The sequence below is a fragment of the Mobula birostris genome, chromosome 15, assembly GCF_030028105.1.
Source record: "Mobula birostris isolate sMobBir1 chromosome 15, sMobBir1.hap1, whole genome shotgun sequence".
Taxonomy (NCBI): Eukaryota; Metazoa; Chordata; class Chondrichthyes; order Myliobatiformes; family Myliobatidae; genus Mobula; species Mobula birostris.
The window spans coordinates 12,201,306-12,213,733 of NC_092384.1; the positions used below are offsets into that span (position 1 = coordinate 12,201,306).

The 12,428-nt window shown below is 38.8% G+C and overlaps 1 protein-coding gene across 5 annotated transcripts in view; it reads right to left on the bottom strand.

The window, feature by feature from the left end:
• Positions 1-2,929: 2,929 nt before the first annotated feature.
• LOC140210228 (anillin-like) overlaps positions 2,930-12,428 on the bottom strand; it is a 69,740-nt gene continuing 60,241 nt past the window's right edge. For 4 of the 5 annotated variants that reach the window (XM_072279104.1, XM_072279105.1, XM_072279102.1 and 1 more), the window contains 5 exons: positions 7,720-7,773; positions 6,987-7,073; positions 6,331-6,438; positions 5,357-5,529; positions 2,930-3,812 (listed from right to left, as the gene is read on the bottom strand). In XM_072279104.1, the coding sequence (XP_072135205.1) occupies positions 3,713-3,812; positions 5,357-5,529; positions 6,331-6,438; positions 6,987-7,073; positions 7,720-7,773 (522 nt within the window). In that variant the 3' untranslated portion in view covers positions 2,930-3,712. The remainder of the gene's footprint in view (positions 3,813-5,356; positions 5,530-6,330; positions 6,439-6,986; positions 7,074-7,719; positions 7,774-12,428) is intronic. The other variant, XM_072279106.1, reaches the window with a different exon arrangement.

The following is a 12,428-nucleotide window of genomic DNA, read 5'->3' on the forward strand; positions in this document are numbered from 1 at the left end:
AAAGCTCATGTACAAAGTCGCAAATAGTAGTGGGAGACTGGAGGGTTGGGAAAACTTGAAAAAGCAAGAGAACAAGTAAACAAGAAATAAGAAAAGGGAAGATAGAGTATGAAAGCACAAAATATAAAAACATAGCAAAAGTTTTTATAAATATAAAGCGGAAGAGGGTGGCTAAAGTCAATGTAGGTCCCTTGGAAGATGAGAAGGGGAAATTGATATTGGGTGATAAGGAAATGGCTGAGGCATTGAATGACTATTTTGTGTCGGTCTTCACAGTGGAGGACACGTGGGAGGTGAGGACCTTGGTAAACTAAAGAGATAGTGATGAGCAAACTAGAGGGCCTGAAGGTAGGCAAGCCCCCTGGTCCTGATGGGCTGCATCCCAGGGTGCTGAAGGAATTGGTGGAGGTTACAGTAGATACATTGGTAATTATTTGTCAAAACTCTAGACTCTGGGCAGGCCCCGGCAGATTTGGAAAGCAGCAAATGTCATGCCACATTTTAAAAGGTGGGCAACTATAGGCCAGTTACCTTAACATCTGTAGTCTGGAAAATGCTTGAAGCTGTCATTAAGAAATAGCGAAACATTTTGAAAGGAGTGGTTCCATTAGACGGATGCAGCAGGAGTGGATTCAGAAAGGACAGGTCCTGTTTGACAAACTTACTGTTGTTCTTTGAGGACATAATGAGTGCAGTGGATAGAGGGGGACAGGTGGATGTCTTGGATGTGGATTTCCAGAAGGCGTTTGATAAGGTGCTGCACAAGAGACTTATAAATAAGATACAGATGCATGGAGTTGGAGGAAGTGTATTGGCATGGATAGTGGATTGGTTAACCAATAGAAGGCAGAGAGTTGGTATAAATGGGTGTTTCTCCAGTTGGCAGTCTGGTGAGTGTGGAGCCACAGGGGTTGGTGCTGGGCCTGCAGCTGTTTACCATTTACACTGATGATTTGGAAGAGGGTTTGAGTGTAGTGTAGCAAAATTTGCAAATTATACAGAGATGTGGATAGGTTAAGTGAGTGGGCCAAGGTCTGGCAGATAGAATACAATGTTGATAAATGCGAGATCATGCACTTTGGAAGGAATAATAGAAGAGCAGATTATTATTTGAATGGTGAAAGATTGCAGTATGCTGTTGTGCAGAGGGACTTGGGAGTGCTTGTGCATGAATCGTAAAAAGTTGGCTTGCAGGTACAACAGGTTATTAAGGCAAACAATGTTGGCCTTCAGTGCTAGAGGGATTGAATTCAAGAGCAGGGAGGTTATGCTGCAACTATACAGGGTACTAGTGAGGCCTCACTTGGAGTACTGTGTGCAGTTCTGGTCTTCATATAAGGATATACTGGCTTTGGACACAGTGCAGAGGAGGTTCACCAGGTTGATTACAGGGATGAAGGTAATCCCTATGAGAAGATTGAGTCAACTGGGACTATACTCTCTGGAGATCAGAAGAAAGAGAGGGTCTTATAGAAACATTCAAAGGGATAGATAAGATAGAAGTAGAAAAGTTGATTCCATTGGTAGGTGAGACTAGAACTAGGGGACTTTGCCTCAGATTCAGGGGAGAAGATTTAGGACAGATGAGAAACTTTTTCCCCCCTAGAGTGGTGAATCTGTATCATTCTCTGCCAAGGAAGCAGTTGAGGCTTCCTCACTAAATATATTTAAGAAATGGATAGATTTTTACATAGTAAGGGAATTACGGATCATGGGGAAGAGGCAGATAGATGGAGCTGAGGTTACAGATAGATCAGCCATGTTATTGAAGGGCAGGGCAGGCTCGATGGTCTATTCTTATTTCTTATGAAATATAGTATGGTTGTTCAAGAGGTCAGAATTGGGAATGTGGAGATAAAATATAACTCAGGCAATTTGAAAGCAAGGATGGGTTGCTGCTTAATTGGAGATCATTTAACCTAGCAAATGATGGGAACTTGGTGCAGTTTCAGGTTCTGATTTTGAGAACAAATGAGGCCAGTCTATGATCCAGTTTAGAATTGTACAGTTGGAGTTGAAAAATAAACTTTATTTTATTGGGATGCAGCACAGAAAATACCCTTCCTAGCAATGGGGCAACACCAGGCCTGTGAGGAGTTTGTCTGTGCTTCCAATGAGTTTCCTCCCATATTTCAAAGACGTATCAGATGGTAGGCTAATTGATCACTGTAACTTGGCCCTACACTGTTGTATGTCAAAAAATCCCACTTTAACCCTAGCCAATTTACAATGTCCAATTAACCTATCTAGTACATCTTTAGATTTGAGAGGAAACGCACAGGGAAGATATGCAAACTCCTCACTATAGGAAAAGTCTCCTGCAGTGGAAGTAAACCATTAATGTATTACCTCAAGTATAGGATGCTATATCATGTCAAATTTATCCCTCAAGCAACATAGAATATGACAAACTCCTACAATGTCCTGTATTTTATATTTTGGAATGAAATTTAGTGTTTACTTAGGATATTGGCTAAAGCACATTGGAATGAGTCATGAATTGCGTCTCCACCTTTATTCACAGCAATACTATTGTCAGTAATTGGGTTCATCTACTTTTGAATTAAGTGCACATGCAGTTCCAAAGTATAAGACAGTGAGCATTGCTGTTGTAATTAAGCTGCATGTCAAGCAGGACAACAATGAAATCGGTCCATTGCTTTTTATATCCATTTTGAACCCATCTTTTATTTTTCCACTTTGTATCCACCATGCCTTAGACCATTTCCTTGTATCTTTCTCAACTACTACTCAAATATTACAGTGATGAACATTCATTAACCCAAATTGCGTTTCACTCCACAAACCAAATGACATGAACATTTTCAGCAGATGCAGTGTTTGATTAACTATTGCTAAACTTTTCTGAAACCAGAATTCACAGTTCAAAGAAATTCAAATTAAGCAAAGATGACAAAGCACACAGGTTTAAATATTTATTTGTAATGAATTACATGTATATAAGAGTTAGGACTTTTTAGAAATTGCAGAAGGATAGAAACATTTCAGACTACAGTACTAATGTATAAAGTTAAATGTTGCAAAGACGTTAGATTTAAAAATACATGCTCTTGGTGATTAATTGAAAGTTGTTTTTTTTTAAAAAAAAAGCACCATCATCTCTTCACCCACTCATTAAATCTGAACTAGAACAGGTAATACTTTTGGGAGGCATATACAAGGCCTAATTCCAGGACTGATCTACCAGAAATAATATATCCACATATTTAGTAAATAAGACCATTATAGATAAGCCTAGAAGGTTCTAAAAAAAAAATTGACATCCTCGAAGTATGTCAAGTGTAGTGCTGGTGGGGTAACTGCTAAATCAGAGCCCACAACAATCCCATGTAGAGTCAATAGCACTGATCTGTTCTGGAAGGTTACTTTGGCATTCTTAGCAGTACATATTGGGAGAATGAATAGTAACCTGGAATTTCGTGGACTTTGTTCATAATTTGCACATAATACACAATACAAATTTAAGCTTGAAAATTGCTTGGAGTAAAAAAAGTTCAAGACAATATATTTTTATATAAACATTTGGATTAATTTCAGTTAGTAATAGCAGCAAATAATAGTGGTTGATATACAGCCAACTACTTGCAAAGCACTTGTGTAAAATGTAGTAACTCTCATCCCATTTCTTGTCATTAGAATGGTTCACCGGTTGAACTATCAGCCATCTTCAGATTCCATCACTGCGTGCTTATTATTGTGTCTGCTGCCATGTTCTGAGATTGATCAGGGCTTGGTTAAGCTTCTCTATCCACAGATTCCTCTCTTCCTTTGTGTCAGCTGACAGCCAGTATCTGCAATTATAATAGGTTAAAAGTAGTTTATTTATTTGTTTTGCCAAGCTGCAATCGATACAAAATTGAAAGCATGTTGTTCAAGAGGCAATCTGGCTTAAATTTATTTCAGTTTTCTATGAAATCTTTGTTTGGCCATCAAGAGCATCAACATCTGATTGAAGAGTATCATTCAATTTATACGTGAGACTAGGTTGTATTCGAGAATTTGAGTTCCTTGAAGTTCTATAATTAATTATACATCCTGCAGAGGGCTGCAATACACCTAGATGCATCTAAACAGCTGGAAATAGAAGTAGTACTTCACAGAATAGGCCCTTCCACACGCTACCCAACAGCCCCCGATTTAACCCTAGCCCTATCATGGGACAATTTACAATGGCCAATTAACCCTTGGCTGTGAGAGGAAACAGTCATTGGGAGAACGTGGCACAGGAATTGAACCTAGGTTGCTGGTACTATCATGCGTTGTCCTAATCACTAAGCTACTGTGCTGTGTGTTATGGTCACATGTAGAGAATACAAATACTTCATTTGAAATTTAGTCATTAGAATGTTCAAATCTCATTTAACTAAAAGTCTATTTCTTGCTGGCCTCAGAAACTCCACAAAGGCAAACAGTTGTGGAGTGTTATTTGCCTCACAGCACCAGCAACTTAGTTCAATTCAGACTGTGTAGTTTACATGTTCTGTGGCTACATGGGTTTCTTTTGTGCTACTTTCCTTCCATGTACCAAACAAATGCCAGTTGTGGGTGGCTGAGTGATAGAATCTGGAAATGATAATGTGGGAAAATAAAAAGGGGATTCATAAGCTGATAGTCCAATTTTTGCACTTTAATGCTCGATAAATGAAGTGATGCTCCATGTCCTTATACTTCAGGAACAGGTGTCAACCATCAGAATAAATCAAAAATGAGTCTCTAAGTTTCAGATTACTTTGAACCTATGGTACTTAAGATTTATTGAGACTTTGATGTACTGATTTCTTTTTAAGTTCAGTGCCAACAGAATAAAATCCAAGAAATAGCATCCACAAAAGATGCAGTAGGACTTTGTCTGAACTACCTCAAATATCCATATCCACTGGCACGATCAGCACTGACATCCCAACAACATTTAGTTAGCTCCTTGGAACAGGTGATGTGTATGTGTTCAGTAATTGGAGTGGGATTTAAAATTTCTTTTACTTGGAAGTGTACTATCACCCAACTATTACCAATGTCATAAGGTGGCAACACAATGTCTCTCATTAACTGACAGCTACGAAGTTGAAATATTCCGAAAACAACAACAAAAAAAAAAAAGCAGCTTAATGAATCGCAAGACTCAAATATTTAGTGTAGGTTATCAGTTTGTTCAGAAATTTGGAAGCAAAGTCAAGCTGGCGAGGCGTCATCTTTCTCCAATGTTACGATGGACTCGAGATTAAGTAAACATATAATGACATCTTTTTGGAAAGCAGCACCATGGGGGTGGGTGGGGGGGTGGAGAAAGAAGAGGAGAAACCATTTGGCATTAACTCCAACAGCTAATGAGACTTACTTAGTAAAGCAGAGATTGTTACGACACTGAACAGTTAAAGTTTCACAATCATCTTTAGACTGAGGTCGTGTTGTGATCATCTCTAAGGTTTTAGGCCTGGAACAGAACTCGCGACTGGCAGGTTCAATCTTCTCCATGGTGCAGTCAGCCAAGTTAATACAGCCAAAAGGTTTCTGGATAAAATGATGTGCATTCATGTCATTATTTTTTTTTTTTTTTTTAAAAATACTAGAAACTTGTATAATGAAATTGTTGTCACACTAGTTTCTTAATAGTAGACATTTGTGCTGAAACCCAGTAGATAGAGACTGCACATTATAAAGCAGTAACTCCTTGAGATTTAGAGAAAACCTCAATACAAAGCAAATCTTGCACTATTTACTACTTGTTTACCACACTAAAAACCACAAATCAGTTCTTTAGTATACTGGTATAATATACCAGGTACTTGTACAGTATGGAAATACACTGATTAATAGGGAAAAAAATCTTAAATTTAAAGAATATTATGTTGGTGAGTTGATGGATTTAGCCAGAACAGGGAAATTTGTTCATCTTCAGGGTCTGAAGAGCATAATCAATCATGAGGGGATTCCATTAAATTGCTCATGGACATGGACAGACACAATAGCCTGATGGCAGGCTAACCTGTTGTCCATTCAGAACATTAGGTAAATATTTCAATATAGAAAGTTAGTGCTGCCAGTACCTTAGGAGTCACTGTTGAAACTAGCTTATCAAGGAGGGAAGTAACATTTTAAAACTCAGCCGTATGTGTAGTTGGTTTGATCATGTGTGTCCTAATAATACACCAGCAAATTAGTTTCCTAAACAGCAGTACATGGAGAACTTTCTTGTCCTTAAACAAAATAAATATATTTGCAATTCCACTTCTTAATTTTGAAATGGAAAAGTATTCAAATGATTTGGGTAGAGTACATCTGTAATGTTAAAAATATACATTATTATATCACCTTGTGTTTCACTTCATTGGGATAAGTCCAATAGGAAAGCACGTCGCTGGACAGCACAAACCATCGACGATGCCATGCACCAAACCCACTCACATCCTGAAATATAGTCTGGGGGAGGGGAAAAAAGTGTTTGAAAATAAGTCCAGCCATATTCAAGAAACAGAAAACCGGCAAGGCAACTTGAAATGTTTCTCATTGTATTACTTGCTCAACAATACAAGACAAATTTACTAGCGAAAATGCATAGCATATGGGGAACACCTCACAGCATTGCTATTTCATATTGACATACATTCTTTTACAGATGCTTGGCAGACTGAGCAGCAGATTGGGAAGTCAATAGTGTCTTGTCTATAATCATTTCATCTCTACGAGGATGCCATGGTAGTACAGCAGTTAGTGGGGTGCTATTACAGCCTGGGCCATTTGGAATTCAATTCTAGCGCTATTTGTATACACATTCCCCCCCCCCCCAATCTGCTTCATTCTCTAAACACAGTCCAAAGGTGTACTGGTTAGTAAGTTAATTCATCATTGAAAATTGTCCTGCATTAAATAGGTAGGTCACTGGGCAGTGTGGCCTGGAAGGGCCTGTTCCGCGCTGTATCTCCAAAATAAAAAAACTGAAGGCATTCAAAACAATAATCAGTAATTACCAAGAATCCTGAATGCTCAACAGAGGAGTTAAAATGGCACTGCAACTTCAAATAGATGGCACCTTCAAGGGGAGACAGGAACGGAATCTGCATTTGGTTTGAGATGAATTAGTATTTCATAACTAAATTTTACAATATAGTTTCATACATTAAACTCCCAAACAACAAGGAAAAAAAACACTTGACACACTGACCACATAATTGTATAGCTTAAATGTTAATCACATTGCAAGTAACCAGAGTCAAGATTTCAGATACGCAAGTGTCGTAACAGGGAAGCAAGCACTAGCTTAGTTGGTAGGAAACTTCTTCACTACACACTTGCTATCATTGAGAATATAGAAAGCAGAACCATGCAGAGACAAGCCAGAAGTGGGAGAGGAAATTCTAGCCAGATGGATCAGCTATGGCTACATTGCACAAAGCTGTAGTTTGGACTAGAGAATACATGTGAATTATCCATTTCCACATATTCCAAATGTAAATCACAATTTAGTGTATTGTACAAAATGTCAGATATCCAATTGGCTTAAGAGCCACTACTGTGTGAGACTGAAATATCAGAAAAGAACTCAAGTTATTTAAACCACATAACGCACTATACCCAAGTGCTCTAAGTGGCCATTGGTAAAAAAGATGCTGATGACTGTGACTAGCAGACAATCCAGAAATACATTTTCTAGTCGCAAACTAAAGCCACGATACACAAGAAAGTCTAACGATTTGTAGCAACCTTGTCCTGAAACTCATCTCCAAGCAGTTGCCTGACTTTTCCATCAAGCTTCATCTATGGTAAAGAGCACAAGTACAAATTAATTGACATTTACATTTTAAATTATCTGAGAAAAAAAAAGGAACCAATGGATAGCAGTTGAAACACAAGTTCCTACATGCTTCACAGCTCATTTGCAGCTCAGACTATTAAGTGAATGAGCAAAATGAACAGACAACATTTGCCAAAGACCAGTTGAGAAGAACATGTCAAAGCAGCCTTAGAGGAAGCTCAAAGACTAGGTCCAGTGAAAATCCATTTCTTGTTTGTACCTAACATTGCTTTGATATTAATTGCAAACTTAGATTTGGTCATCAAATTCCATAAAAACATTACATGCTGAACAACATGTGCAGGGAGTCTAGCAAATTTTAAATTCAGTTTTTAAAAAAATAAACATTGTGTAAATCCCATTTTGAGCAATAAGCAAAATGGATATTTGTTCAGCAGTATCTCCCATACAAGAGCATCAGAATTCACTTTAAAATTAGGTTTTCATTTAAATTGTAAATCAGTCATTTCAAGATGAAAATTCTAGCGATAATATTGTATTGTGCAAATATACTTTCAATTTAAGCCCCCACTTTATAATTGAAACAGATTTGGATAATGATGAGAATCAACTTATTTGATTACCTCAGTTCAGAATATAAAAGATGGAGTTAGGAACCTCACTAAGAATTTATATTTTAGTGTGAAACAGATGAACCTGTAGGTACAGGATGGTCAGGGCAACAGTCTCTGCAGCGTATGTGCAATTCAAAAAATCGTTGTTCAGTTTAGAACTTTACAGTTATTACAATGCATGAGATAAGAATTGCCTGTACCTTTCACAGAAGGAAGGCACACTGCTCACTTTAAGTAGTGATTTAGATTTGCTGTCAAGGAAAATAAATAAATCAACCTAACTGTAACATGACTATAGGAGCAGCAATGAAACAGTTCTTATTTTGCCACTAACAAATAAGATAGAATTATTTGCTTCAATTTGTTGGCAAATTGATGAGAGGCATTGATCGTGTGGATAGTGAGGCTCTTTCCCAGGGCTGAGATGGCTAGCACGAGAGGGCACAATTTTAGGGTGCTTGGAAGTACGTACAGAGGAGATGTCAGGGGTAAATTGTTGTTTGTTTATAATAAATACAGAGAGTGGCGAGTGCGTGGAATGGGCTGTCGGCGATGGTGGTGGAGGCGGAAATGATAGGGTCTTTTAAGAGACTCCTGGATAGGTACATGGAGCTTAGAAAAACAGAGGGCTATGGGTAACCCTTGGTAATTTCTATAGTAAGGACCTGTTCAGCACAGCTTTGTGGACCGAAGGGCCTGTATTGTGCTGTAGGTTTTCTATGTTTCTAAAAACAATTAAACTGCTGGATGGCGTGGGAGTCAGCCAAGTTGAGAAAAGTGAACAAAGTATTAGTGGTGGCAAGATATAGTCAGGAATGAAAGATCTTTGAGGAATTAGCAACATTCAGAAACTACTATGTTGGACAATATATACAATTAATCTCTTAATACCAATGTTGTAGGTTTGTAGTGATGCCATACATACAATGGGCCATCAGTAACCAACAGTCCACATATACCAAGGAAAGTAGTGTTTCTCTTGTGGGGTGTCTTGTCAATTAGGACAGAATTAAGGAAAATTTCCCCTTATAGGGTGGTAATAAATCTCTTCATTTTCTGCCAAGGGGTTCCAGAAGCTCAATAACAAACACATTCAAAGCTGATCAGAAGATTAGCTGCTAAGTGAACCAAGAGACTGCAGACGGGTGACAGAGACAAAGATTCAGTAGGCATGGAAAATGCCAGATAACTTGCTCCTGCTTTTACCCAGTGTTCTGACCGCAGCGAGAATATATACTGCATAGCTCGTGTAATATCAACCACAACAGTACATGGCCTAGGGAGAAGTTAGTACCTCTCACCATAGTGAATATGCAGAGGCTTGGAGGATGTTGATTATGTTCATCATAAAATGGAAATGATGGAAGACTGAGCAAATCCCTGAGTAACTTTGCTAAGGTAGTATCATTCTGATATTTGCATTGGTTGTTCATTGTTTGAGAACACAAGAGACTACAGGACAGACAGAACTTCTGCCTGCACACACAGCAATAAATATGCACCATTAACAGGAAGTAACAAAGACACCACTAACCAATTTTCTTTTGGCAGAAAACTGCAGACAAAGTGGCAACAAAGGTGCTAAACAAGTTATTCTGGTTCTGAAGATATTTACGATAGAAGGGAGATTTTTTTTTCAGGCTAGTAATATGAAAGTTGAGGAAACACCAAGACTAAAAGCAATAGTACAGACATGGGTCCAGATGCATATCATGCATTTTCAGTCTGACCTACAGAAAGCTCAGGATGGGTGCTACAGTATCTAGTGACCTAGTGAACCCTTTTAAATCAATTGCTAGAGATAGCGAATAAAATAAATCTTATTTGAAACAAAGAAAACCACAAGCAGAACAATACAGTCTTAAAACAACACTTAATTTTGCTTCACTTACTTCGCAACTACTTTTTATGAAAACCAAAGAGCTAACATTTCAATGGCTGGATCTTCCATTGTCTGAAGTACATAGATTCTGCCAGCGCATAGTTGGGGACAATGTCCAAATGAGGAGGCTACTCCATTACTGCGTGCCAGGTCTTTCTGTTTAAATGGTGTAGTCAGTCCCTGATGGATGTTGACCAACTTCAGCACCTACCTTCTCCAGGTGCTTTCAGGAAGTTTCAAAGCAAGATTCACTAGACGTGTGTACAAGCTCACCTAGCACCCAGTGAACACTTTGCTCCTTGGGCTTCTGGCTAAGCCAAGAGCTACAGATAGCATCTAGACTGCAGTGATATTTGGGTGGGAATTGGTGTTGTATTTGCTCAGTTTTCCTCTTCCATCTGAATTCAGTCCTCCTTCAGTATCCTGGCATTATCCTATGGGGATGTGGGCACCCTCCGCCCCTTTCTAATCTGAAACTTTATTGCTGAAATAAGAGTGAATAACCCACAAGACAACACCAATATACTTTTTCCTCCAGAGCTTCAGCAGATGTACTACTCCATGTGGACATCATCTAGTTCACCATGTCGATGAACATGCAGCCAAGAGATTCAGATGCAGAGTTCTGTTAGAGCTCAGTATCACAGTGGACGCTGTTTGTTAATCTCCCAACATGAAAAGCCATTAAGTGAATGTTATGACTCCAAGTGCCAGCAGCTTGGATGATCTTGGCCCACAAAAAAGGTACATTAATATTAGTAGTTGCTATATCAAGTAAACTTTATTCATCATTATCAACCAGTGAATGGCTCAAATAGATTCAGATTGGTTTCAGCATCTCTAGAAGTGGACTTGCACCAGTCCACGGAACAGTTTATTTCACATCCACACCTTGAGTATAGTTTTTGTGAATCAAGAAATGGATTAAATTGTCTTTGTGGAGGTGAGCTCCTTTGTGAAGATTGGGACACCTTCAGTCTTCAAACAAAATAACTGGGACTTGGAAACTGGTGGCTGACCATTTAAATATTAAGATCTTCCTAAAATTCTATGCATGAAATCACAGAAAAATAAACTATGAACCATAGGCGTTTGCAATAAACTGCCCTGGAACCCAAATCTACTTTCTCTACTTTGAGCTTCGGAAACAGTGCCCATCACCATAATTGAGATAAATCAGATGAAGGGAAATGCAAGGTATGATCAGCTCATTCAATTTCTAGCATTAACTGAAGTCCTTGTCATTGTGGTGCAAGCTTCACAGTGAGTTTATTTGCAAGTTCAACTACTTATTAGGGAAACCCCTTTATAAAACTAAAACTTTCACGCGAGCTTAAAAGGAACTAGGATCTGTAATAACTAAAATTGGATTCAGCTGTGCAAAAAATGTTTTAGGGTATGTGGCACGAGAATTTTTGAATGTTGTACTAATGGAATATTAGTCCATTAAAAGCTGTAAAAGGTTATTAAGATTCCAACTATTCTATCTAATTGCAGCTATAGCTTCTTAGAATTTTAACAAGCCCTGTAAGATATAAGAGCAGAATTAGGCCATTCTGTCCATTGAGTGTGTTTCACCATTCCATCATAGAATGATAGAAAGCCTACAACACAATACAGGCCCTTCAGCCCACAAAGCTTGTGTCGAACATGTCCTTACTATAGAAATTACCTAGGGTTACCCATAGCCCTCTTTTTTCTAAGCTCCACGTACCTATCTAGGAGTCTCTTAAAAGACCCTATTGTATCTGCCTCCACCACAGTCGCCGGCAGCCCATTCCACACACTCACCACTCTGTAAAAAACTTATCCTCTCCTCTGTTCCTGCTTCCAAGCACCCTCTTCTGTTAGCCAATTCAGCCCTGGGAAAAAGCCTCTGACTATCCATGCGATTAATGCCTCTCATCATCTTATACACCTTTATCAGGTCATCACTCATCCTCCGTCACTCCAAGGAGAAAAGGCCGTGTTCGCTCAACCTATTCTCATAAGGCATGTTCCCCAGTCCAGGCAACATCCTTGTAAAATCTCCCCTACACCCTTTCTATGGTTTCCTATAGTGGGGCGACCAGAACTGAACACAGTAATCCAAGCAGGGTCTGACCAGGGTCCTATACAGCTGCAACATTACCTCTCGACTCCTAAACTCAATCTCACGACT